The 27,942-nt window shown below is 41.0% G+C and overlaps 1 protein-coding gene across 1 annotated transcript; it reads right to left on the bottom strand.

Annotated features, from left to right (window-relative positions):
* Positions 1 to 603: 603 nt before the first annotated feature.
* On the bottom strand, positions 604 to 27,942 carry NAA25 (N-alpha-acetyltransferase 25, NatB auxiliary subunit). Its single transcript, XM_068701386.1, has 24 exons — positions 27,786 to 27,942; positions 24,936 to 25,021; positions 23,882 to 24,020; positions 22,479 to 22,597; positions 20,158 to 20,232; positions 19,284 to 19,391; positions 18,776 to 18,854; positions 18,211 to 18,322; positions 16,940 to 17,029; positions 16,413 to 16,582; positions 15,528 to 15,640; positions 13,554 to 13,761; positions 12,656 to 12,745; positions 11,706 to 11,886; positions 10,981 to 11,080; positions 6,528 to 6,679; positions 6,120 to 6,245; positions 5,587 to 5,830; positions 5,241 to 5,364; positions 4,809 to 4,874; positions 4,241 to 4,338; positions 3,905 to 4,015; positions 3,316 to 3,462; positions 604 to 1,459 (listed from the first exon to the last, which is right to left on the bottom strand). Exons 1-24 carry the CDS (start codon positions 27,841 to 27,843, stop codon positions 1,337 to 1,339), a joined length of 2,919 nt encoding a protein of 972 aa, XP_068557487.1. The 5' UTR covers positions 27,844 to 27,942; the 3' UTR covers positions 604 to 1,336.

Below are 27,942 nucleotides of genomic sequence, written 5' to 3'. Positions count from 1 at the left end.
CATTCTAGCATTTCTAACAAAACATATTTGGAAGAGATGACAAAAGTAGGATTGTCAGCTCTCTTAGAACTTTAAATATAGGCTTCAGTTACTAGCTGCTTTAGATCAGAAGATGAGGAATCTGTTGAAGTCAGACCTGTCCCTCGGATTGTAGGTGCAACGTGTACTTTTTTGCCTACCAGTTTTAGGCTGCATTGCTCCTTTAGAATGAAAAAAAACAAAACAGCAGAAATGCAGATTCAGAAGGAGCAGATGATGCAATTGCACTTTCTAAGAGAATGCCTAACGAGCTAGTACTCGAATAATCAAAGATCAACTGCAAAAAGCAAGCATACAGTTATAAAAAGTATTCTCAGCCTCATACCACAGCGGAAGCAAAAGTTACCTCTGCCAACTTAAAACCAAAGCCAACAGGATTTAATTTCTATGAAAATATTTAAGTCTTAAAGTTTTGGTAATCTAAATACACTTCTTTAGAAGTCATGATGATTGCTGCTTTACATTAAATTGACATGAAATTAGAACGCAGTGTCAGACTTCACTGCAGCTATTATATACATGGTCTCTGGTTTTGTCTTTTTTTTTTTTTTCCTGAAACACTAATTCCCATCTCTTTCAAGAACTTAACGGCCAAGTTTGCTCCTCATCAGCTCTGCAGTTTTTCTGAACACAAAACCACCCCTTTCCTCCAGCAGCTGGCTCCACGCTCAGCCCTTAGCACAACGAGGCACAGCTCGCTCCCACCCTACAAAGGAAGGCCGGGCAATGCGGGAAGGCTGCGTGCAGGGTGGGTTCCCCCAGTGCAGCCTCGCACCCCCCTGCTGGACCAACCCCCGAATTCGGTAGGACCAGGTGGCTTGTGGACAAAATAGGCAGCTCCAAAACTGGCTTGTTTCATCGGGTGGCTGAATGCGGGCATCTACGATTTCTGCATTTCTAAGGCAAGGACCATACAAAAATTATAAACACTGTATGGTGATGAAAATACAACTCCTTTGAGATATATACTTTACACTGGATTTCTATTGCTGCTTCTAAAGACCATCTCCAGTTGTTTCTAGAGATCAAAAGGGAAGAAAGTTAAATTTTCTCCTGTTGCAATATACTTATGAACATGTATAAAAAGTGGTCAAACCCCGAGAAGGGTCCCTGCTTCTTGTTTATATACAATAATTTAAGTCAGCTGAATACATCTGTAATACCTAGAAAAACTGTTTTATGATTTTAAGTCCTTCATGCATTATGAGGAAGTTCTGGATTAAAGTGATGGTATATCGGATGTTGCTTCTGTCTGGGACTCTGGTGTCACTCCCCTGTGGAGTCTGTCAAAGATTTCTCAAATCTTTAGTTTTTTAATAGTGTCAAGTCTCTTTTTCAGCAGCTCTCCAATTTCCTGAACTGAGTGATGGTAACTGCTCTGGACCTTTCCTTGCACAGTCTTTGTAAACTTTTTTTCTTCCTGCAAAATGCAAAAGAGAAACCATTCACTCAATAGCAATTGTTTGAATTCTACGATCAAACATCCCATATCATCTCAGCAAACACCAAGAAGAATTTCATTAGGATCGTAATAAGTTTACCAAGGGAATGTCATCAGGGAAGAGTAAGCAGCACCTGGGTCAGCACCAGTAATTCCTACACATACCGGGATTCCCCAGACCGGTCTGGTAATGTTATCATTTCTTCAACAGCTCTGAAAACTCTCTCACGTGAAATTTCTGGCTGAAATTGAGGGTGCATGTAGCACTTTGCATCAAAATTTATTAAAGTAGAGAATTCCTTATATGGAGAGCTGAACTCAGACAGCAAATGAATGCTGACCACCTAACGATCTTACACCAAATTCCAGAAGCACGATTGAGTCGCACTGGATTCACTGTCACCCATTCTGCAGCACTGGTGTACCCTGTCCTTCCCAAAGGGATTAAATTCCCTTCCACATGCAGTTTTCTATTACCCCGAACTAAGGGGCTTTTGGGAGGATCACCATCATGAGACATTGTATCGTGAAGAGTAGCAGTCAAAACCACTGTCCTGTCAAGAGGTGACTTGCTACCAGGATGTCTTTTGCAGACCCTTTTATAGATGTTAATTGGGAAAGCCCGAGTGCCTTCTGATGCAGGAAAAGTCTCACATCAGCAGCAAGTTTTGGCAGGCACATCGCCAGTAACGCTCCATTCCTGAATCACAGCAGAATTTTCACTAACACTTGTACCCAAGTACTTTTTGAAAGCACTTTTCAGTTCTAAACACACCAGGCTGCAAACACAGTCCTGGCTCTGAGAAGAGCTACACATATTGCCTGGACCTGGGTTTACTGTGACATCAAAACCAAATGGAACAGGAACCACAAATAAGAATAGAAACCATGAATAAACACAGGAAAAGTCAGACTCCCACAGGTGCTTCTGCTCAACTCTATGTGAATCTAATCTGTGGATTTTGCGAGTCTGCCTTGTGCAGCAATTTGATGTCTTGCATGAGAGAAGGAATATGGAGGAATTTGCTGACTCAAGGAACCAGAATAATCACAAAGATCTCAACAATTACCTGAAAACAACTTAGTCCTCTAAAGCTGAAACTTTTGATATTAAGATCATGTACTTTTAATTTTTATTCAAATTTACAAGAAGTACAGTCTAAGGAATTTCCTTGCTTTATCAGTTCTCTTTTTATTTAAGTACATATATTTTATATTTTTATATATACTTCTGATGCTTCTACATCAGTCTATAACAAGACAAGGGAAATTATCTTAAAAAGTCAATCTTCCTCACTAGGCCTGTGTTTCACATGTTTAAATTTGGCATGAGGCTTGGCATGCACACTGCCTATTTCTCCTGTTTTTGGTTTTCCCTACACAGCCAAGAGTGGGGAAAGAAAGTTGCCACTCATTTTTCCATAAAGATCAACTAAATGTTACCAGGGAAGTGACTAATCTGCAGTATGAGAATCTCAAAAGTTTCCCAGAATAAGTATTTTGCATCCCTTATGGCATACTAAGAGACAGATGAACAGAATAAGTCACATCACAGACAAAAATAATGTTAAAACTTATGATTTTCTTCACTATCATATAAAATGAAACTAGTTAAAAATCCCTGTGTTTAAATCCCATTTGTTAAGATTATTCTGCATAGGGATCAGCTGAGGAAAAGTCACTTAGCCAGATGACAAACTATTAAAAACTAATTTCCCACTCCAAAACTCAGTGTGGTCCCTCATACCTGGTTAACAGTGATTAAGTCAATCCTAACAGGTTTCTGTCTGTCACACAAGTATACAGAGCACTCAAAGAGCAAGGCAAGTTCTTACCTGTAAAAGCAGAGTGTCCTTGAGGGACAACTCTTCAAGTTTTAGTGCAGTCAGAATTATTTCAAGCCCTTTGATGTGATCTATTACATTGGAAGTTAACGTCTGTAGTTCGGTAACATAGTCCAGGAAGTGTGTAAAAACAGGTGGCTATAAAAACAAACGCAAACTTTTAATTTATAAATACATGTTAATGCCTCTTAAATGACTATTCTGTATTACAACTCACTTCATAACACCTATCATTGCTAAACACCTCCTCCCCCACAGCGTTGCTAAACTTAAACCTACCTACCCAGAGAAACACTATCAGTTAACTACCTTACTGTAACACATTCAGGCAAGGAAGGCCTGTGATAATTTAAGATGTATTTCTCATTAAAAAGTTCTCATGATAGCAAGTGCGCCACATCTCTGACATTTGATTTTAAACAGAAAAGGAATTAAAAAAAATCAGTAAACTGAACGCTAATTTACATCAGACTCTAAAAGAAAAAGTTAATGCAAAACTGTTGTCTATCCTGATTTTTCTTTCAGTGTAAAAAACTGGATTGATGGATGGGAGTAGAAGAGAAAAAGGTATATTGTCTACCATAGCTACACTGCTTTCTTTTTTTTTCTTCTTCTTTTTTTGCAGGTTGGATTTAAAAGGTCGGAGGACACTGTCACAGTAACTTGATACCCACAGGGTGATGGAGATCGTCTGGAAAAAGAGGTACAAGTGTGTTACAAGTTGCATTTACTTTAGAAAGTGGCTCCTAAACTTATTTTACTGTACACCTAGTGAAAAGACTCAGAGTAGTTAGAATATGCAAAAGCTCCACTTTCATAACTGACTCAGATCGAAGAATTTTCAGTGTGTTTTAGTCCCAACATTCCCACTCTAAAGTACTCCAAAATTTCCGTTTTCCAACAAAGAAAATAATACCTCAACAAAGAAGACTAAGTTTTCTAACAGGTTTGGCTGAGTTTTCAAGGTGCCATCTCTGACTTCAATCAAGTCACCTTTACATTTATTGAACAAGTCTGAAAAGAAAAAAAGAGAAGCCTTATTTAGGACATGCAGATCAACTTAAATGCTCATTTTCTGTGCACCACACATCTCAGTGTCATTATCAGTCCTCTGATAGCTTTGCATGCTAAGTTGTTAGGGATAAATTTGGCCAACGCCTCTCAAGAAGGTCTAGCTGTAAAGTTTCCTCTAAACTGTATTTCATTACAAATGGTATCTCCACACCACACTTGGACCAAATATCAGGGAGACAACTGTTGCTAAGACTAAGCTGTAAGGTAATGAAATGACAGAGCATAAAGACATCTGTGGCATGCAACAACTTCACGATCAAACAAGCCAAAGGGATGCTCAGCCTTGCTTTCAAGCACATTTCAAAAGGGTCTGCAGATGCGTTAATGCATTTTTATGTATTTGCAGCACACTCAGGACCTTGTAACGTGAAGCAGTAACTACCGCTACTTATTCTTGGGTTACTACTTACCTGTTAGTCGTTCTATTAAAGACTTGAAACTATTCCCTATCCTCTCCTGGATTTCTGCTGAATCTTCTGAAAAGAAAATAAAAACAAGTGAATAAAAGTAGTTCTAAACTACAAGTTCTGCATTTTCTGCTTTCAGAAAACCAAGAGGCTTTTAAATGTAATTTAGTGTTAGCAGTGAAAAGCCAATGCAACTGCTTTCAAAGAGTATCTTGTATTATATCAACATACACAGCACAAAATGAAGAGTCCGATAAAACACTAAATTAAAGTGTCATCTCCAAGACAAGCATCATTCAAAAATTAACACACAAGTAACAGTTTGGGTCCACATGATCCAATGCCTAGCAGTTTTCAGACTAAGTGGAGACATATCACACCCTCCCACCACACATCGTGACAATCTGGTTACACCCCTGCCCCTCAAACACTTACCTAAGCCATTGGTATCTAGTTCATAAATATCACTAACAAGATAAAACAAGCTAGTCTGGCATTGACAGCTGCCATTACTGAAGAAGCCAGCCATTCGGGTAGGAGGAGGGCCAAGGACAGGATACTAGGCAAGAAGCAAAGAAAAAGATAAAGGTGTTGCAGCTTTTCCTTATCCAGAACACAGTGTTTGCCTCTGGCACATCTCTCAGTCAGATTCATACACTACAAACTCAGGGTCAGTTAAGTGCATTCTGCAGCCTGCTGGACGTTACCAGATGCATTCAGTTTCTCTGCTTGCATTCACGTTCATTTAATATTTGAGGATAGCTTTTTCCTTAATGGGTACCTGAATTTTTTGTTCTAGAAACTTCTTCCCTGAATCCACTGCCGCTTCCAGCTGCTGAAGCAGAGATCGAATTGTATCAATCTTGGACGAGACGCCGTTCTCTGCAGTCTTTTCAGAGTTCTTTGGTTGAATAGTGTGACTAAGACTTGGGAGTCCGCTTACTAGCCTTAAAGTTAAAGACCGGATTCGCAACCACACGGTTTCTTCTTCCAGTGAGAGTTTCCTATGTTCTTCAGAAATGTCCCTAGAGAAAGGCACCAAATGTTTTCAGGAAAATGCAAAGTTTGCACTCAGGTACAAAAGCCTATCCCAAAATTATTGAATAATGCATTAAGAGGAAGAAGTGGTCAGAAATTCAGAAAATTGTATTAATATGTAAAAAGGCAGCACTGCTGGAAGTGATAAATGAATGTTAAGTTTGCAGTTAGCCAGCCTAGAGAACATTTAAGTATGGGTTTTGCCCTGAAAAGATCTCCTTCACCATATGTTGTAGAAAAAGGTGCAAGACTGCAGCTGAGAGTATTTCTACTCACCTGTCTTTTGGATCCCAGTTAAACAGGACTGTCAGGTCTCTGTTGTCACGCAAATCTTTCCACGGAATGTCATCCTCTTCTGGACTCAGACTCATGGACTTTATACTTTCTTCTAAACTGGTTGATCTGTACGTAAAGGGCAAGTAACATGAAATCACACATCTGAGCACTGGAAACGAAAATAACAGCTAACTAACAGACCACATTCTCTCAACTCTTCAGGTGTCAGCAACGTTACACACAGTACAAAGATGCTGAAGGAGACAGCAACGAAGAGAGCAGCTTTCACTTTCTGCCAAACAGCCACAAGTGCAACTTACTAAGGTATAATTTAGCCACTGTTTACTTATGCATGTCTTCTTTTTTTCCCTGTGCAATGTATTACACACTCACTGCTGCTGTACTTACATATTTGCTTCAAGTAAGAGGTCTAACAACATCCGTTCTGTGCGAACTTGCGCAAAGTGAAGGGAAGAATTCAGCCGGTTTCTAAATGCAATGAATTCCGGGATCTTCTCAAACGCGCCGTACTTGTAGGCTTGAATGATATATTCTGAGGTCTACAAGAAAACACACACCAGCTCTGTATTAGTTACTTCTATAAATTCAAGACTAGTTTAACAAAGGTCACTGCCAAGAAATTGCATTTCTGTGGCTTTCATTAACCCAGAGGTACAGAATCAGGCAGATACTCAGACCCTGGGAGAAGCCTGAAGCTTTGCTGCTTTAATTTAATAATGCTCAGCCACTCCACTAGGTAGTGTTATTTGGTAAGCAGACCAACACTGAACAAGATCAAGTTCCTGTTGCCACAAACTGAAAGATACTTATAGATGGAGAGAGATGATTTTAGAAGGTTCTTTTATTTATTTATTTTAAAGAAAGATTCATTTTTCAAATCATTATTTCATTTTAAGAAGTACTTTCAGACAAAATAAATACATCCCAGGTTTCCTGGAATTGACTTGGATGTGCATCACATATTACCACAACACAGATTAAAAAAATTACTCACACATTTTTTTTGTTTCTTTTTTTATTAGATTTTTAATACAGTATCAGAAAATAACATCACAAAGCACATACATATTACAATACAGGCTAAGCACCAAAGGAAACTATCAGGGTCCATAAGACAGATTGCTTCCCTTCTGATGAAATGCAGCTATACAAGGAACACAACTAATATTTCACCTAAGTCCAAGCAATCTCCAGGAGGAGATTTATGTGATGAAGGAGCCCCAAACAAGCACCATATTTCAACAAAAATTCCTAACTGCATAGACGGAGTGAACAATTTATGCTCCCAGTCAAGACAGATGGCTGTCTTTTTAAATCAGAATCACTCCACGAGTGAGAAATTCTGGCAAATCAAATATTTTCTTCTGAATACGACTATGGAATGCACTGAAGATGAGAGGCACCAAAAAGACCCCTGGGCAATGGAAATCTGTACTATACAAGCTCAACCTGTCGAAAAGTCTCACAGACTGCAAGCTAGCACTCACAAATAAAAGCCACCTTTTTTTTTTTTTCCTCCCTCCAAAATACAAAATGTCCTCTAGGTAGCTCTGTCTTTCTCCTAAGCAATTTGGTTATTTGTACTGTATGAAAAAAATATGCCAAATATTCAGCAACATACCCTCTGATATACAGCCTTGCAGAGTTCATTGTCAGGCTACGGGATTGCGCTATGGTAGCTAATTCAACTGCATCGACGTGGTTTTTTATATCCCCATAGGACACGTTGGTGCTCTGTTTGCCTGCAGTATCTGGAGAAATTAAAGACGGACGGACACAAGAAAATTAGAGAGATTACTTGTGATTCTGCATATTTAAAGGAGGACTATCTTGAGAAGGATGAAATTGCCTTTTTAGCATTGGCCAAATATAGCAATACCGTCTTCTCTCTCCTCCCTGTCCTTGGCATCCTCTCCCAGAGCAAAAATATTATGTCAGGATTGCACAGCAGCTTAGATGGCTGCTACTTATGGGACCCACTCTTAACTGGATTCACTTCAGACCGTTAAGTTCACCAAGTCAGAAGGAAAATCTACTTATCCAAAGCAATCCCTTTGAATCACTAGCTTTATTTTCTATACCAGATTTGCTCACACCCCATACTTCCTGCTCTAAGCAGAGCCCATGCACAGAACACACGGGACATATTCTCTATGTTGTAGCAGACATTCCAGCTAGCATCAACATCACCCTAAAGGGGCAGGCAGCAGCTGAAATCAGGCAGGAAGGTAACCTTGAAAGGACAGTCCTCCGTTAACACTGCAGTTAGATACTGTTATGGGACTTCAATGGGAAGCTGATTATCAGGACCCTGAGCATGAAGTGGCAACCCCAGCAGAACCACTGGAGCATGGAAACTGGTGCCATATTCCGACCTTGTGTTACTGGTCAGAATATGTTAAAGAGACATCTTATGGTACAGACCCTGCTTTTTCCCCTCTGTTCTTGACACGCCACCATCTCAGATGGGCAGTGCCCCACACTAAGAATTCTCCTGCAATTTGTATCTCATGGTTATTTTATGGACACTTGCTATTTGCAAACTAACATGGCTTTTGATGAGTTTCCCACTAAAAAGAAGATTCTGAATTCTGTAATCATCCAGAACATGAGAAATTTGGCTCCTCAAGAACAACAACGGCTCACAGTCCTCCGGTTGCAATACAGTCTCCAAGAAGAGACATGACAGGAGTGGATTCCAGAGATGCACCCTTGTCTTGTAGCATGAAGCATTATATGACACTTATTGCATCATTTTCCCTGCTCTTGCAATTTCAGCCTTTTAAGGTGTGGTAGTGAGGCAGGTCGAACAACTCAGGCACCTCTTTTTCAGCATTTCTCAGTTGTTTGTTGAGTAGCATTTTCCTGGCAACAGCACTTGGCACGTGGCTCAGTGGGTCTTTCAGTGGATGAGTGCTGAGCTACTGTAGACAGTCAGCTTGTGCTCTTCTAGCATCTTTATTATTCATGCCAAAAAGAATAACCTTCTTCTGCTTCACTCAGTGTTTTCCCTGGAGAGATGATTTCTTGCTGCTTTACAACACAGCGCTCCCAAGCAGACAAATCACATCTGGTAGTTTTTTCAGCTCACTTTTTTCACCTGGCACACTGCAGTGAAACATTTTATTTGGACAGTTGGTTCCAGGTACGCTTTTTGTTAAAAAGTCACTCGGTGGATGTTAAACAAGACTGAACAAGTCACTCCTCATTTAAAAAAAAAAAAGCCACAACTTCCAAGAACAGACATCTAGGAGAAAGCTGTCTGGATCCAGAGCTTCACTCCAGCACAACACATCCCACCCAGGAACCCACAGAATCTTAGCAAGTAGAATCAGTGCTTAAACAATCAGCAAGTGAGGGAAGCAGATGAGAGCAAGCTCCAACCTCATGATCCATGTGCATCTCTGTGCATCCCCCTCCCTACAGTGAAATTTGTGTCAGACACGGGTCACAGTAACTCAGCAGCTACCTTTCAGGCACAGGTAAATGGCAACTGGTAACTTGTACCTAGGAATAACCTGGGCTGCAGCAGCACAAGGATACTGTTTGAGGGATTACTGTCTAAGCATCCTCACTATTCAGTACAGGCAGCTCTTGTATGTTATCTACTGATGGGATGGTGCAAAATCAAGTTGTATGACCACTGGCTAAGCTGCCTGCTAAGGCTCTAAGTAAAGAGTTGCAATTGGATCCCACCTTTGTTTCTTACAACGTAAAGTGAGTATTTTCTTCACCTACCTCTCACAGGAGATCAAATTGTGTAACATAAATTCAGGGACATATTCCCACTCCTCAGAATGGGACTGCCTTGCACGGTTTAGGGAGGTGGACTAGCACTATGCATGTAGTTCCCTACCACTGTTCTGGACTACAGCTGGTTCTATTTGCCCAGTGCATTTCCATCGAGATTTCAAAAATGAGTTATTTCGTTGTTCCCCTACCCAGCCCATTTTTCATGATTCTATGGGAATGCTGAAACAGAATTGATTTTTCCCGTGAATGTAGCTCACAGTGTTCTTCTCAAGTAAGACTAATGACAAGCACAGCTACTAAGCAGCAAGCTACGAGTATGACAGATGTCTAGCTCACAGCACGCATCTTAGGAAGCACCTGATCTCCTGGAGAAAAATTCAGCTACTCTCCTCCCTTGTCTCCTCCATTCCAGTACCAAGGTTCTCATTTAAGACCACTTTCTTTTAATCCACACCACTTTCTGGGGGCAAACTGAACAAAGCAGGTAGCTCCCATTAGTACAAGACCAGGCTTTTGATCCTATCACTTGAAAACAATACAGTTAGAGTTGTGGGTTCAAAAGTCAGTTCTTCCCCTCTGAAATTCTCCCACCTTGTTCTTTGCGCTTTTGCTACCGTTGATGACAATGTGTTTTTCCCACACTGTATGCCCATGACAGTCATCCCTAAGACACGCTGCTTCCATGAGTGTGATACAAAGGACTCTGATGCATGCCATCGACATCCTGACTCACCATCCCCAGGGCTGCTGTATGACTTTCCAAAGTCCTGCTGTCATATAACTTTCGGTACTTAGTTACCACATTTCACTTACTTTCTTAAATCACAATCCATTCATTTAGAAGTAATCATACCTTTTTTTTTTTTTGAGAAGTATTCGAATTGGTTTGTATAAATAGAAAGCTAAAGAAAAACTCCATCAAACAGTAAATTACAAATTCTTGTATAAACACAAAGTTGCACAAACTATTCCTGTGTTACTACCCACTACAGTTCTGTAAGCCCTCACACAGGACACAATACTGCTGTTAAGGCATTCTCAACATAGCTGCTCTGTTACAAGGATGCAGAAGTTTCATTCAACTTACATCTTTCTGGTTGGAGTGGAAAAACCTGAGTGCAAAATTGCAGGATTGGGATGCAGCAGCGTAATGGCCCAGCGACTCTGCATAGCGTGTCAGAAGATAGCTGCAACACAACACAATGCAAGTCAAACATCAGCACACATGCTGGGGAATCCTTAATTTCAAATCCAGCTCTGAACAGGGACCTGCAGCCTACTTCAGCTTTATTGAGGACTCTGGAGACTTAACAGGGGAGCATTCACAACATTCGTGTTAAGATTTAAGCTTTTAACAGTAAAGAAAGGAATTTATTTTTTTCCTAACACAAACAAAAAAAAGACTTCCTCCACCCAGCTTCAGTGAGCATGAACTTATTTAGATACCCACAAACACACTAACCAAGGTGAGGACATTTGGTGTGTTTGCTTTAACTAGCACTCCCAAACTTTGCAATGACATAAGCAGGAACACCTAGCTACAACTGACACCAAGATACACACATTTTACAAGTTTCAAATTTAGTTAATATTCTCAAGATCCAGAACTGATCAAAATCACCCAGGAAAGATACTCCACTGGTGTGCAGAGCACACCATAGCAGATGTGTCTCACAGAATTCAAGAATGATTTTACAGAACACTGTGACAGTCTGACAATCTGCTAACTTCCAGTAGGCAAAGACAACGGAAGATATCTCAGGACTGGTTACTGGAGACGACCACCAATTATTCTCAGTATATACTACCCACCCGATGGTGTCGTGCTGTATGTGTTTTGCATCAAGGCTGGAGTAGAGCTCCGCAACAGGTTCAAATGCACCAAGCCTGCAGTAGATTCGAATTAGCAGCAATTTAAACTGAGCATTAGAAGGACTATGAGATAACCCTTCTTCTAAGAAAGTGAGGCACTGCCACACAGCTGTTTCTTCACCTGGGGATAAAGATAAAAACACATGCAGGTATGATCAGGGAGGAACACTTCACACTTACAGCACAATTCACCTTGGCATCAAAGCCTCCCTCCTTATTTTACACTTCTCTCAACATTTAAACATGGGGATGACATCCATCAGTCACGTTGCTGCCCTTAAAACATAGCACCCACCCCAGCATCATAGCTTTCTCTGAAGGAAAGGTGGAGAAGTAACTCCGCACAGGGAATATCCAGCTCAAATCTGCAGAGCACAACCCTCACACGCTGGGGACAGACTCTGGAATTGGGAAACTAATGGGCAGAGCTGATGTGGCAGATAGGAATGCTGAAGACAGAGCAGCACATCTCAGTAAATGTCTAGAAGCCAGGGATCCAGAAGACAAAGTATGTCAGGGAGGGAAAGAAATACTCTCAAAACATCTCTGGAATCAGAAGGGAGTTGTCAGCATAACTTGTGCAAAGGGACAGAAAAAAAACAGTATCTACGTGGGAAACTTGGAACAAACTCCTGGGGACAGCGCTGAGCTGCAACAGTCAGCAGCAAAACTGCCAGGACCTACACAAATGAATCAAAAAATTCCTTTAGAGGTCAGTGATACTAAGCTCAAATGCCAGCTGAACAAGGAAGCTCCTGAAATACCTCACAGTGAAAAAAATACAGAAAGCTACGGGACAAACAAGGCACGTCAGGTACACACTGGCCACAGGGACCCAATCTCCCTACCCCAACCATCCCAGGAAGCATTAAGCAATTTTACAAACATACCTTCCTCTAGCCACAGATCAAGCAGCAGGTGAACTGCAAGCAGACAGTAATAATCTGAAAACTGCAACTCAGTTTTCAAACACGTTTTCCCTAAAAAGAAAAACAAAGTTGCCCTGAGTTGCATAGTTAAAATATTTGTCACTACAGCGCTGTCAGCTGTTTCTCACCTTGCCAGCATTATCAAGTGACACAGCCATCTGACAGATGATTAACCACTGCTTAATTTCTAAAGGAAACTCTGGATTTTATAACTGAAACAACTGTGCACATGCTATATCTCTTCATACATTTTTTTTCTAATTCATTCTGCTTGAAATGCAAAAGCAGCACGTTTTTCTGTCTCAGATTATAGGTCTTTTTTTCTTGGATTCAAACTCCAGATAGAAGCACTGAAAGAAAGCAGCTCTTCAAACAAGTTCTGTTATTTTTTCTGGTAATGACGAAATTTCTGTTATGACTTTGAAAAAATTTTCTGGCTACCTCGTACATTGACACTTGATGAAATGATAAAACCCTTCTACAGTTGCAAGATTTAAAAATAAGTATTAACGCCTATATTTTTGTCCTACATACACCAGCGATACAGCCTGGCTTTGCTTAAAGGCACAAGCAACTTTGCAAGCATAGAAATGTGCCACCTGAGCTACACAGGAATGCCTCATTTATTTTAAGACACACAATTGAAAAGAATGAAAATTAAAGGAAGTAGATTAATTCAGGTACACCCAAGGATGTAGCCATAAAGGAGAGAGCACAGTTATCTAGCTGCATGATGGCTGCTATACACCAGCGATGCAGGCCAGAGCTTGTGTTGTTCTGTTCCCCTGGAAAAACTGAATTTTTACTCACAAAGTGTTGCAAGCGAACCGCAACCACTACTTGCAAGATTTTTCCTCACCGAACTCCAATCCATGGCGGTATCTTAACATCAACTCTCGGACCGCAGTCAGCTTTTCCTTCTTATCCATGGCGTGGTAAATCCCAAGCAACCTGGTGAGCTGCACCACACACAAGTGCTGCTGGAGGGCTTTGATATCAGCTGGCAGTGCAACTTCGCTCTCTGCTGCCGCTGACAGGGGGATTACTTCCAGCAACTGACTGATGAACTGGAAGAGAAACACCGTTGTTAAATTTTACTGCAGGGCCTCCGGGACTGCATGAACAGAGACATCATTTCTTCCCTCAAACCAAGAAAAGAAATGAGGTGGAAGTGTCAGAATAAACCTTGACATCACACTGACATCAGTGCATTTCTGGGGGGCTGCGGGGAGAAGGTGATGAGCACAAGTTATCATTTTGCTTAACAGCCTAGTGAGTTTCATCAAGCAGAGGGGGAAAAATATGTCAGGAAAGTTTCCAAAACATTGACACACAGGGATTTCAAGCACTTGTTAACACTCACACTAATAACCTATGCAATTAAAATAATTAGTTACCAAAAGGCCTTACAGCACGCTTAAAGGAAATGGTGGTTTTGTACTAGCTGTTATATTTTCTCTCAACTCTGAAGCAATGCAGCGCGCCCAGTGAGGCATCATCTTTGATTAATGACTTTTCTAAATTAAGTTGTAAGAAAAGTAGCCTCTTGTTTACAACTTTATTTAATGGGTGACAGCAGACTTCTCACAACGAGAAGTGAACATTTATTTTTTTCCTTGCTTTAAAATTCAGTAGTGTTTACAGACTTAAAAATGAGTTAAAGCTGATTAATTCAGCTTTACTACATTTGGTCTTGAAACACAAGAACTACAAACACATGCTCTGGGCAAAACAAAAATAAAACAAAACATTCATGACATCTAGGTAAAAGGAACAGATGACCAAGCACAAAAATTCTAGTTTTCCCATAGATTTTGATGAAGATTTTGTTGAAAATATTTTCAGTTTGAAATTTTACTGAGGTGGGCAAGAGCAAGCAAGTCACTACACTGCATACTTCAGTTTATGCCTCTAGAAATTCAAGATTGATATTATGACAATTATTTTTGGAGTATCTGCATATTGGCCCAGCACGATCACCACAATCTCAGCTACTGAACTGTAACATTATTAAGAACTCTTAAAAAAACAAGTAACACTTGTTCAAAGCTTCCAGACTCACAGGTTACCTTGCAATGGTACCCCCACTTCCAGAATCGCGAGTTAAGCACACTACTGACCACATCTGTTGCCAGTGGGGCAAGAACACACCTTCTGACTCAAAACATCAGCAGTAATGACTACCTGCCAAGGCCACCTTTCTCTCCTTACTAATAAGGCTGGAGGACGAGCTTGTATTACCAGTCAAAAAATATTTTAATAAGCTGTGAAAACCAACAACACTCTCTGCACTTTGTTTACAAACATTTTATCAACAGCTGTCTAGCCTTAGCCAGCACTGCATTTTGTACAATGGCTTAGGGAAACAATGGGGTGAGTGACGGGATTCCCAGCTGCTGAAGTCATTCAGGAGCTGCTCCTGACTCTGCACAAACAGGCCTTTCAATTAAAGGGAGCTTATTTCAGAAAGATTCTGGAAAAGTTGCAGTAGGTCCCTTGGTCTCCCCGTGATCAGCATCAGCATGCAGATTGTTCAGTGCTGCAGTAGAGCCAAGCAAGACACCTCAGTAGCATCCTACCTGCATCAATAAGAAATTGGATCTTTCCAATTCAATATACAACTTTAACAGGAAAAGCATGGCATTGGTAGGAAGGGAAAGGTGAAGGATGCTTTGCGTAACAGCAAGCAGCAAATACATCTCTATTCACTATTGCAAACAGACCCAACTTCAGCTTTTTCTCTTTCTTAGTATGACCCAGAGGTGTCTTAAGATAAAAGCACGAAGTGCAAACAAGCGCTGCAGCTCCTGCCACCATCTTACCCTTCACTTACTTTTGTGTATTGGCTGGATGGGAGGAGATCCACAAATACTTTGAGATCAGTAAAACAGCAGGGTTTGTCCCCAAATTTTTTGAAGTATTGGAACATTAGTTCTTCCGGATCACCTAGGAAAAAGGCCAGTTCATCCTTTTAATATGCTCCATTAAAAGCTGAACCTATGAAATCACTGTGAGAAATCTTTAACTCATTTTTTCTTTGAGATCACAAACTGAGTTACAGAACAAATAGCTGCACTACTGTAGATTTTAATCAGAAGCTCAATGTCTTTGATAACCAAGGAGAGAGAGAGACACAAAATCCTAAGAGCTTCATTCAGGCTACTCTGGCAGATAAGAGCTCAGCATAACGGGCATGCATACGGAGTCTCTGCTTATCTAGTTAGTTATTTTTGGATGGAAATACAAAAGGAATCAGTAAGCACAGGTATTGCTGTAATCATACCCTCTCCTTCACTGACTCCCTAACTGTAATTTTTAAATGCAAGTTGTTAAGAAAACAAATCCTGGTGTTATTGGGGAAAAAAAAAAAAAAAAAAAGAATGAACACCCAGAGATTATTACAGCTAAACAGAAGAACTTTCTACAAAAGCAGTGCATCAGGAATGCACTTTTCATCAAAATGTAATGGATCATATGCTCTTAAAGTCCAGTAAGTCCTTTTAAATGTTTCCCTGATTGCTTTTACAAGCCTGGAGTAGCCTGAACTATCTTCCTTTCCTCAAGCTTCATCTTCTAATGATTTCAAAATCCTTTACATACTGAAACCAGCACAGAGATTTTAATACCACATTGCTGAATTAAATTCACACTGAATACAAAGAGCTTGTTTTGAGTTCTCCCCCAACGATTCATTTATCATCCCGTTAGTGGCTCTTACCTAGTTTATATTCATCATTACAACCTCTGCAACGCAAACGTCTAATCAGCTCCAGTTTAGCTAAATATGGTCCCCGAAGCGGCCGAGCACTCTTAGATTCTTCTGTTATCCTCTCTTCTATAAATTTCACAGCTTGCTCGATAGAATAGTGTACCTCTCCTTCCAAAGACCTGTGCAATTACAGAAACAGAAGACTCCTTGATTTTTTCCCCCATTCCTAGGAGACTGAAATCACGTGCTCAGCATATTCCCAGAGCACTCTTAAGGAAACCTGGCATGATGGATTCTCTAATTCAATCACCATGAAAAATACAAACTGGAAGAGCTCTACCATGTACAAACCACTTTTCACAGCTGTTTCCAACAGACTATTGCCAGCCTCCAAAATAAAACAGGCAGAAGACAACATTTGGGGCCTGATGCCACGAAGTCACCCACCCAAAGACAGGGACAACACTATACATGAAGGCAAGAAGTTCTCTGCATCACAAAGGAGAAAGAAATCCAATGCAGAACTGTTAACTTACTGTTCTTCTTCCAGCGGAGGTGTCCAGGATTCATCTATGAGTTGGAACACTGAATCAAAGTAAGTTATATAGAACTGCCAATCATCTGAGCTGAAACAAAAAGCAGGCACAGAACAAGAAGTTTAGGGAATTGCCAAAACAGTAATTCACTTCTAAAACTGCATTCCTTGCAAAAACTGAATTTAAGGAATATCATATTTACATTACAAAACACACAAGTGTACTAAGAATCATTTCTCCTTGAAAAGGTCTCACATCTGAGAGGAATGCCATTATCCTGAGTTTCTTGAAATGTAATAAAGGAGACAATTTCCATAAAGAATCGAGACAAGTTAAAAATTCTCATCTTAATATTTACATTCCAACCACAGGACTCAGCTCCTGAATACCTCTACAAAATGCTGAAGCATAAGTTTCACCTCTCTGTGGTCAGAACAATTTAAAAGTACAGAATAGGAGATGGCCACGTACAAAGAGGTAAAGTTGCGAATAAAGCGTCCTTATACTAACTAGTTCTACTCATCGTCAGTGTTGCGAGATGATTTCTCCCCTTACGACTTCCAAGTTTCCCATAAAACAGACTCTTATTTTCCTCCAGTTCTGCCTTCTGCAAGTATACCTATCAAACATTAGTACCAAGAACAATTCTGGAAGAAACATTTTGCTGTCTCTTTGAACAGTGGATACAGGACCTGCTAACCTTCAAGACTCTGTACTGAACTTGTAGTTAAGTTTAGGACATAGCTAAATACAAAAACCAAAGGACAAATCTCTCCTGACAGTTCCAAGAAACAGATTTGGTCTATAAGCATGCTCTCTTCTGATGCATCTGTTCAAAGCATTGCATGTGTTTCCCAGGATAAAGTCTGGCCAAGTGAGAGAAATGAAGTTTCAGAAAATTAGACAAATGCAGTTGTTCTCCTCTCCCACCATAAAAAAAAAAAAAAGAGCTGGACAGCCAGCACAGCCTTCAGAAGTAAGGGAAACACAAGTTTATTGCATGAACATGTAGCTGAACTCAACCTTCAAAGTCAAAGAGAAGCAACTATGCTACTGACAGACTCTCCCTGTGACCTTCACCACTGTCCTTTAGCATTCACTTTTGTTGCCTTCCTCCTCAGGCTTTGGAGTGCAAATGTTTAGAAATGCTTCGAGAACCTGATATTCTTCTGCTTTAACAACCACTTATAAGAACCACTAAACAATGCAATTCATGACCAGCCAGGATTTTTCCTTCAGCTCTCAGTAGGATTGCAGAATCATCATCTCACTTTTTCAGCAGCAGCCTTCTCGACAGCGCGTTGCACTCTGGCCACCTACACAGCTTCTTGTACATTGCCATACACTTGTTCTCACGGCTTTGCAGCTCACTTGTTAACTTCTCTAAATTAAAAACAGAAGGGAAAATTTGATTAATCAATGCATTTCCTTCTCTGCTTTCTGAATAAAGCATCTTCTTACAGCCAAGGATGCAAAGCAGTAATGCAACAGAAAGAAAGTAATGCAAAGAAAGGCCCTCAGAGAAAGGCCAAATTTCCTACGGAAATCTTCACATCCCAATTTCTTAAAACTGCAAAAGCATTTTAGTCACCAGAAAGAAGAGTCCATAAAAATGTAGGATAAAATTCATCACTGAATATAACACTTAAGTATCATGAACAGTTCGGTAAAAGAAGACTGCACAAGATCACTTCCAGAATTTGCTTCAACGTTTGAAACTGATGCTAAGAGTCAGGCTTGCTTACAGCTTTTTTTGTAGCCAGTGGACAAACCCAAAGCAAAAGAGAACTGCTGTTCCACCACACAACTGTGATTATTAATGACAGAAAACATTACCTCCTAGTTTTCCTCTCACAACATCTAAGGCTTCCTGATATTTCTCCAAACGTTCCAGAATCATGTAGTAAAGTTCAACCTTAAAAGAAAGCAATTAAATTTGCTAGTGAAACAAATACAGGTACGCCAAGAAATAAAGTGACTCTTGTTACTGTCATTAGGAGATAGCAAGGACTGCAAAGCTATCTTTAGCATCCCAGAGGGTGGAGCACTGAGGAATTTAGGTCTTTTTTCCATTCTCAGTCCTAAAGTTTCTCTTGGGGCCTCCCAGGGAGCAAAAACAAGTACTTCATCTGTCAAATCAAATGCCAAATAAATTCCTTGGCCACACTCTCAAGCATCTCTCCCAGATCTCTGCTCTGTTTTCCTTCTGTCCTACTACATTCACGTTACTTCCAGAACACTGATTATTATCTCAGAAAATCGTTAAAATAATCAGCTTCCTTTAACGCTGCATTCCTTGTCTCAGTAACATTCAAGTCAAGCTGAAAATATCTGCATGTCTTACTTCAGCCTCAGCTTCGATCTTATCTTCTTTCACCATTTTTTCCACCATTCTTTCAGCTAGTGGCAAAAACATTGTCTTGGAGAGGTTTTCATCCTGTGCTGAAATAGACTAAAGGGGGGAAGAATTACTGTAACAGCTCAACTGCCCCACTAAAAGAGGAAAAAAGTAAATCAGATGCTTTAACCCCATACCCCCAACCCACATGTTCAGAACTACCATCTACAACATCAAGAGAGCAACCCTGCTCTCTCTGCCTTAAATAAGCATCCTGGAAACACTCTTGATTACGTTGTATAGAGACTCTAGACATGCAAAACCCCCAGCAAGTAACATGTAGCAAGAACATGCTTGTATTCTCCATGCTATGGTATTTTAGAGAATGTAACTAACGCCTCTCTGCTTATTTTTTTGCTTGGCCAACACTTTGTCAGCAGATTCAGTAGCAGCTGAACAACCTAAAAGCAGCACAGCTGAGCTGCTGTTACTGCACGCTTTCTGCAGTCTGAAAGACGTGCTAAGTCCAGAACTCCTAGAACCTCAATAGCCTACTAACAGAACACTTCTGTCTAACGGGGTACAGATGCTATTCGTTACCTTTCTAACTTGAGAGACAGTAGGGTACTAGTCCAGATAAGAGAAGAAATCAAATTGCATAAGTGTGGTAAGGCAGACCAGTCAAGCTGCATTAAAAACCACTGCATTTGTTTTCGACCATTTTAGCAATGTGGTTTCAAGAGGGTTCCATCCTCCCAGCATCATACAGAAGTGGTTCAAACAGACATTTTACTTAAAATATCTGTTTTCACTCAAAACATTTCTAGGTTTGCACTATACCTGCAGTGAAAGTCAAACTCATTTGCAACACTGTACACACCTGCATGATCAAGCTCATCACGGACCAAAAATAGTAAGGATTTTTGGGTACAATCTTATAAAGTGCCATTCCAGCCTGAAAAATAGAAGATGGAATAATTAATCCTAAACCACATCTGTTTATGAACTCATGGCAGACAACACAAGTTAAACAACAACGATGGCAAGAAATAACTCAGAATTAGCAGCTAGAGCAGAGGATTTTTAGTAACCCATAAGCCCTTCTGATACCTAGCTTACTTCTAAAGAAGAAGAAAGAAGGTGAAACCATTTCAAACATCAAATACTTTGTGCTAGTCTGACAAGGAACAGCAGTGAGCATGTGCATGTCTGACTGCCTGAACAGATGAAGCTTTAATTAGAAATGGTAACTGCAGCAGGAAGCTGAAGAGTTATTCTTTAAGAGCAAGGGAGATGTTTCCAGCGTGGATTTTCACTAGCACGCTCGGTAAGTGCTAAAAGGCCTTCCTCGGGTAAGCAACTGCCCTTCACTCATTTCAGACACACTGAGATACTGGAGAGATGAGGGCACCTGTACACGCAGAGCAGCGCTTACACAAAGGTCAAGCTGAAAGCCTAGCTGCATCAAAGCAGAACTGAAGCATTCAAGATTTTCTAGCCTAGCACAGAAACAGTTATTCTAGTGTTTCTCTCACAGATTTCCAGTGTCTGTGTAGAATGACAGACAACACTTTTTCCCTAGCAAAATCAATTATAAGGAACCATACATAATAGAATACTACTCCTTCCGTAGGACTTCTCTGCTCATTTTCTGACTGTATTCTCAGTTTGCACTTCCCATTATTTTCAGCTGAAATACCCCAGGACACAGGCAACCAAAGGTTATTTTCACTCTCCAATCAGTTAGCATCCCTCTGCTACATCCCTAACTACAGCTAAAGCAAGCCTCTGGTGCTATTCAGTCTTACACAGCCTAATGCTGATATATCTGTGAGCTCAGGTTCCTAGGAGATTCTGAACCTTAAAACATAAAGAAAGGAGAGTGATGTTCCACTTGAAGCTGATAAAGCCTTTAAAACAATATATGGACAGGAATACCTAGAATTAGTTTTTAATCAGAAAAAAATCATGGTATATTAGCTCAGATTTTTGGAAACACTCCCCAAACACACACAAAACACATTATTAGTATTAGGTTTGCTATGACCAATATATATGAAGTTCTTATTTGAGCTACTATAACTCAGGTTGATCAGTAAAGGAATACTTAAAGCCTACACATAATAACAAAATGAAACAAGCAAAGAATTGAGACCGAAACAAACTTCATACAGGCATTTATCACAGCATCTCTGAAAACTTCTGATTACACATAAGTGGACTATCAGATATAACATAGCTCCACTTGGAGAGGAGATAGAATATGGTTTAAATTAACCTTGACTTTTTGGATATTCAGCTACACAATATATATCAAACAGGAAGAACCTTGGTAAATTCCACGTATATCAATAACTTTGTCCCTGTCTATAGTTTGATCTCAAGCAACACTCTTAGAAAGGAGAACAACACTACAGCTCAATATATCCTTCTAGGTATTTAAACCACTCTTGTACAAAAATTCAAGTCACCTTAACACAGTGGGAGCAACAGGGAGATTAGGAGTCATTTACTTGGCTCTGTGCTTTTTTATACAGAAGAGTGAGCACACATGCTCTGAAAAGAATCTTCCATTTATAGGCATTCTCCAGGCACCTAATTTGGAAGGGCTGAAAACAAAGCTAACCAGTACGACAATGTTCTGCCAGCTGAGGCAGTGTACTTAAAGAAAGCACGTTTAAGTTTCTCTTCACTGAGTTATGACCTATACAAGCCTACTTTTATGTTAGATTCTGGAGGCAAAAGTATGGGCAAGATAGCTTTCTGTAAACAGGGCAGCAAATTAAAGAAGAAATCAAGTTTGAAAACACGGATCAGGCTATCCCGCTATATCATCTCATACCTACTCCCTAACTCCTTCATAATACACTGCCTCATAGGTAACTACCATACTGTGCAACCCGAATTGACAAAAACCTCCCATCCCCAAATCACCAGCATATCCTATCAGTTCAGATATGTATGCAGAAGGCACAATCATCACACATCTTGAGAGGAAAAGGAAGCATTTGCCTTCACACAACCTTTCCCCTAAAATAACGGCTTTCTCAGCCCTTCCGTACGAACTAGCAGAGTAACTCCTGCACTAGCTCAGCCTTAGCTTTCTGGACGATTACGTGCAACTTGAAAAGGCCTTACCAGTATGATAAAAGACTTCAAGTGTCACCTCGGAACAACCAGAACACAAGTTGTTGATCGTACCTGTTGCATCTTCTTGTATTCTCCAACCCTGGCATAGGCCATGAAGAGATGAGAGTGATACTCTTCGCTGTTGGGGACCTTCTTCACAGCTGCCTCATAAAGCTTAGTTACCAGCTCCGCTAAACCAAAACCACAGGCTTGAGTTGAGACACATTCAGGATTAAATTTAAAGCATGGCTACCTAAAATTAGCATCAGTGATACTCTGAAGGGTAATCTAATTATGCTCATCGACCACAGAAATTGTATGCTCCCCCGGAAGACCCCATGCACTACAAACAGGGTAAGTGCTCAAAAAAAAAAAAAAAAAATTAACAGCAACAACTGATCAGAAATACTTCTAAGTCTTGCCTTAAGCAAGTTTATCTACTTTGGACCATTAAAACTAAATCAAGACTTCCAGTCCTGGCAGAATGATGCCTCCACGTGAATTATGCATCAAAACACAAAGCATTTTCACAGCCTAATATCCAATTATTTACTCTTCTCGCAGGTTTGTCCGCGTTAGTCATATCCTGTTCTTTCTCAATTGCCTGCTTTAGTACCCTTAACAAGTGAAATACTTCACACCATACTTCTTAACAATAGGCCTATCATGACACAATACTTATGATACTACGATATGTAAAAACAGAAGGATGAAAAACAAATCACATCTCAACGTAGTATTAAAAAACAAAATATGGTTTGTATTTCAGTTTTCTTTCTGAGTTATAAACCTCAAAGTTAAAGACCTGAGCTTAATGTTTAAGCGAGCTGCTTACAATCCCAGGAAGGATTTTGACATTCTCTATGGTTTGTTTATTTTGTAGTCACAACACACAGAAGTTTCATAGTGTTTAGGAAGTAACACTTTAACTACATATATGTATGTGTGTACATCACAGAAAGAAAGAGATTAGAGGGGCATAAGCAGTTGCTATGCATCAAAAAATGGTTGCAGATTGATACAACACATCTATTTCTACAACAGTTGTTTCACCCCATTGTTATTTGCTCCAGTGATTCAACAGTAAACATTGCTACCACCACCAAGACCCACAAGAAGCTGCCAGAAACAACAACTGTTTAGAGATGCAGATAAGCACCATGTGAGCTCTGGCTTCTTTCAGAAGAGGACATGCAGTTTCACTCAGTCATTCACAATTTAGTATTTTAAGATAACATCCTGCTGTGAGGATCCACATTCAGAAAGGTAACAGTCAAATGAGAGGCCAGGATTTCCCTTCTGTTACACAGCTTCTCAGGGCCTGAACCCCTCAACTACAGCCTCTTAAAAATATGCCCATACTTGAACTCTGGACTCTGTACATTTCTCAAAAAAAAAAAATAATACGGGTCCCACATACTTTAGAAGAATGTAAATAACTATGATTTCTAAGAGAGGCAAAGGAAAAAGCTTACGTCTGTGCATTTCCCGGTAAAGAATAGTCAGTGCTTGCAAGGAATTGTCATCTGTGGGCTCAAGTGCTGCTACTTCTTGTGCCAGAGCATACGCTTCATCCTGCTTGCCAGTTCTCTGCAAGCCAATTGCCTTTAGAACCTATTGATACAACACAGAGACAGCTGTTAGGAACACAGTTGGCAGTTACCAGTGAAAGTCCTCTCATTCCTCGTGAGGAGAGGGTTTTTGCCCAAGCACCTAATTATTTCTACAGAACTCAAGTTTTTATGGAGCTTCTAATCCATATGGCTGCAGAGGAAAATTTCCAAATGCAAGCTGCATCAAACAGTGTGGCTTTGCATTTCTTAACACGCATGCAGGCCACTAAGGCATCCTCTGCAACTCAGATTTTCCTACCTGCAGGCTGAAAACTGACCAATTTTCATTTTTTTTTTCTTTTAATAACTGGCCAGAGAGAAGTGACAGAAATGAGATTCGGGTCAATGACACTCACTTCAGCTTGGGAAGTTTCCAAAATGTAGAAGTGGTATGAACTGCAGAGGAAAATCCATAGGGAAAAGAGAACAGTAGAAAGACACTCAAATGTTCAGGGAAGTGAGGAACAAAACTCCTTTCCCTTCCACAGGGGCACAAGGAGGGCAGCGAAAGAAACAGAAGAGCGGATGCCTCAGAAACCTCCTGGTTCAGTTTCAGTAAGGAACACTTCTTCCAAGTGAAAGCTTTGCTCCAAACTATTACGAAGTACCTCAACCTAATGTCTAAAGGAGGCATTTTAAGGCACAGCTCATCTGCCCTGGTTGCTTGCAGTGGCTCTGGCAGGGCTCTAGACAATCAGCACAGGTGTAACCACATACACCAGTCATCAGAGGCACCTCCCTAGGAGGATCTGTATGATTTTTCAAACACAAAATTGTGAGAATTCTGTGTTTGGAGGGTTCAGAACCCGCTGTGATCTCTAGAAGCTCGCAGGCACTGCTGGAAAAGCCCAGTGAAATGCTCCAGGTCTCAAACCACACTCAGCAAACGAGCTCAGCGACCAACCACCCCGCTTACCTTTGCGCAGTGAAGATCCTTGTGTTTTTTGAGCAGTTTATCTGCTTGCTGGATTGCCATTTTATTATTGCCATTATCAAGATAATCTGCGTAAGAAGAACATACACAGAATTACAACAGGCTGCCAGACCATTCGGGAAGCCTACCTCTACCTTCATTGCAGAGTAACGTGCTGTTAGGCTGGTAGTGCAAAACCCATTTTCCTTGCACAATTACTACTAAGCCAAACATTCAGGAAACATGTCACTTTGTAGCCCCAGTATTCATCTCTAGTCATTCACACAAACAAGCTTTTGTAATTATTCCCCGTAGCTCATTACACCAACAAAAGAGCTGTACAATAGAACGAGTCCTGCTGCAATAGCTCTTCACTACGCTCTTTGCTCCAGTAAAAGTAGAAATTAATTTGGTGTGCCTTTGGGAGACTCTGAATGACTTTTAACACACAGCAGGTTAGGAATCATAAACTCCCAATCCATCAAAGTACTGCAAGAAGACCTACTTGTCCACAGGGTCTGTATTTCAAGCAGAATGAGCCTGTCAGAGTGAACAGAGTATCACCAAGCTTTAACCAGAGAAGTTTCAAAGCCAAAAAAGTGGAGTGAGGACATCCCACTACCCGTAACACTTCAGCTGTAGAAAAGCTCTGCCTCAAGACCACTTCTCTCAGCTTTGTATTATGAATTTCAGCTCCATCTACAGCATGTAGACAAACCAGCAATTTTTCTACAATGACAAACCAGCTATTTTAGATTAGAACACCGGCCCTCCATGCTTCCTCTCCTTCCAAAATTCATACCTACTAACCTGAGCCTTCAGAAAAGCTGGGCTGCACCTGACATGCCAACAGGGACAGGTCTGCTCACGCTGTTCTGGCTTCTCCCCTGACAGGTTACGAGCAGAGATAATGCTAGACCATTGAAGTTACATTACACACCTTTTTTCTTTGAGACTGTGACTCTCATGAAAAGAGCTGTCACTAAGAGGTGATCTTTAGTGCAAAATGTGCATCTGTACCAGTGAGATTTACATCTCCAGCAGCTTTCACATTTGCTTCCATAGCCAAGTGGTACAAATTTGGAGTAGGGCTAATTGGACTCCTGAGACCGTACAGACAAAACCTCAAATGAGGCAGCCTGCCCACACTAACCAAAACGAAATGTTGCTGTATAAAATATACAGATGGCTTGAAACCCTAATATTTTGCCTTCACACAGGTTAGTTGGCCATTTCACCTTACTGCAGCCTGTACATCACCTTTTAACATTAAAACTTAAGCACAGACTTATCGGTGAAGAGGTTTTAAGAACTCTGCAACAGAGCATCCTGGTGATCCCTCCATACACAGGCAGAGATGTCTTGATTTAAGGATCTGTGTTGCATGGCTCACTTACACACAGATTACCCACCGGTCTTGGAGTTGTCTAACAACGAGCTGCCCTGATAAGATCTCTGCTTTAGGTCTTCTGAAGTAAGTCAAATAAACCACAAACCTCTCTAAGCTGCAGCAGAACAAAAAGACAGTGTTTTGCTAACAACAATTAAGTTTGTTGTAAGCTAAGGGAGCTGGCAACTTCCAAAGAAATTCAAAGGGAAGGAAAATATTTAAGTCCACGTTGGTTGCGGGTCTGTAGGTGGATACGTTCGATGGCTGCAAACACAACCCATGAACCTCCAGGTGAAGGCAGACAAATTAAGATGAAAGATAAACAGATCTGTCAAGGAACCCCAAGCAATCAATGCACAAGGCGCAAACTTAAAAGCGCTTTTTCAAGTAAAGAAACAGACTTTTAACCTCATGCTGTATATCTCCATTTTATGACTTTTGTGAAATCAGGTAACGCTTTCCAGACCTGGGAGAAAGCACTTCTAAAGCTCTCTCAGTAAAAGCCACGCTCTGTGAAGTCAGTACAGCGAAATACATCTCAACATCATCTGCTTTAATCTGTTAAATTTACCACATTTTTGTTTTAAGAACATTTCAGACATTGCCCTAATTATTCATGTGCAATTATGTGTGTAATCACAACACGTACGAGAAAACTAAGGGAAGAAGTTAATACAAACATAAATTAAGAAAAAAATTGTTAAATACACTGCACAACTGCAATCGTAATTATGCAGCAAACTTTAAAACAACAACACAAGTGCAACCACACAGCCTTCCTTGATTTCACTGGGACCCAACAGAGATACAAATCTATAAACTGAAAGGTCCTGACTCTGAGGGCAGTGCTGGGCTGCAGAGGCTGTTCCCAAGGCGCGCTCACCCCAAATTCAGGGCTGCTCTCTGCGTGTTCACAGGGAGAGTTTTCTTCTGCTGCTGAGAATATTTGCTGGAATCTCTACCCATTCCTGTATTTTTGAAGGAACGACACCGTAGCCTGGGGAATTGTTTTTCTTTCCTTCCCCTGCATTTGCATAGACAGAAACTTGCCCACAATTTCTTGAGCAACCCCAGGAGCAGGGAGCAGCCCCGGGAACCTCCAGGGACAGCTCAGCACAGGGGGTGCCCAACAATACCACCTCGCAGCTACCTCACCCTTACATCTCAATCAATTTCTGTAGCAATACAAACAGCCGCTACACCCCAACACACCACCCTAACGAGCCTGCCTGGCTGCGTTTTAATAATTACTAATAATTACTACTAATAACTAATTCCCAGCTGCTAAAACACCCCGAAACACCAACACGGCGCTCGGGCCGCGTTCTCCTCCTGCTCCCCTACAGCAGGCGGCGAAACGACCGAAGGGGCAGCGCTCCCCAAAAAATCAGAGATACCCAAAAAGCGACGAAACCCCCCAAAAAGCGGCACCCCTCCTCCCCCAAGCCCCGCGGGGCCCGTACCGTAGATGGGCCGCAGGCGCCGGTCGTTGGGGTCCTGCACATGGCCCCGCGCCGCCATGATGAGAGCGCAGAACCGCACTGCGCAGCCGCGCCGGGGGCGGGGGGAAGGGGCCGGGCCGGGCCCTCAGGGCTCCCCTCACGCAGCGCCGCCAAACGG

The sequence above is a fragment of the Anas acuta genome, chromosome 17, assembly GCF_963932015.1.
Source record: "Anas acuta chromosome 17, bAnaAcu1.1, whole genome shotgun sequence".
Lineage (NCBI taxonomy): Eukaryota > Metazoa > Chordata > Aves > Anseriformes > Anatidae > Anas > Anas acuta.
This window is presented reverse-complemented; position numbering and strand designations above follow the sequence as displayed.

Excerpts from the sequence above, each read along its gene's own strand:
- NAA25 (XM_068701386.1), bottom strand. The coding sequence starts at position 27,843 with ATGGCGGCGCGGGGCCATGTGCAGGACCCCAACGACCGGCGCCTGCGG. Across the intron at positions 13,762-15,527 it reads CATCCAGCCAATACACAAAA|TTCATCAGTCAGTTGCTGGA; the intron begins GTAAGTGAAGGG and ends TTTCTCTTCCAG. Across the intron at positions 4,339-4,808 it reads TTTAATAGAACGACTAACAG|ACTTGTTCAATAAATGTAAA; the intron begins GTAAGTAGTAAC and ends TTTTCTTTTCAG.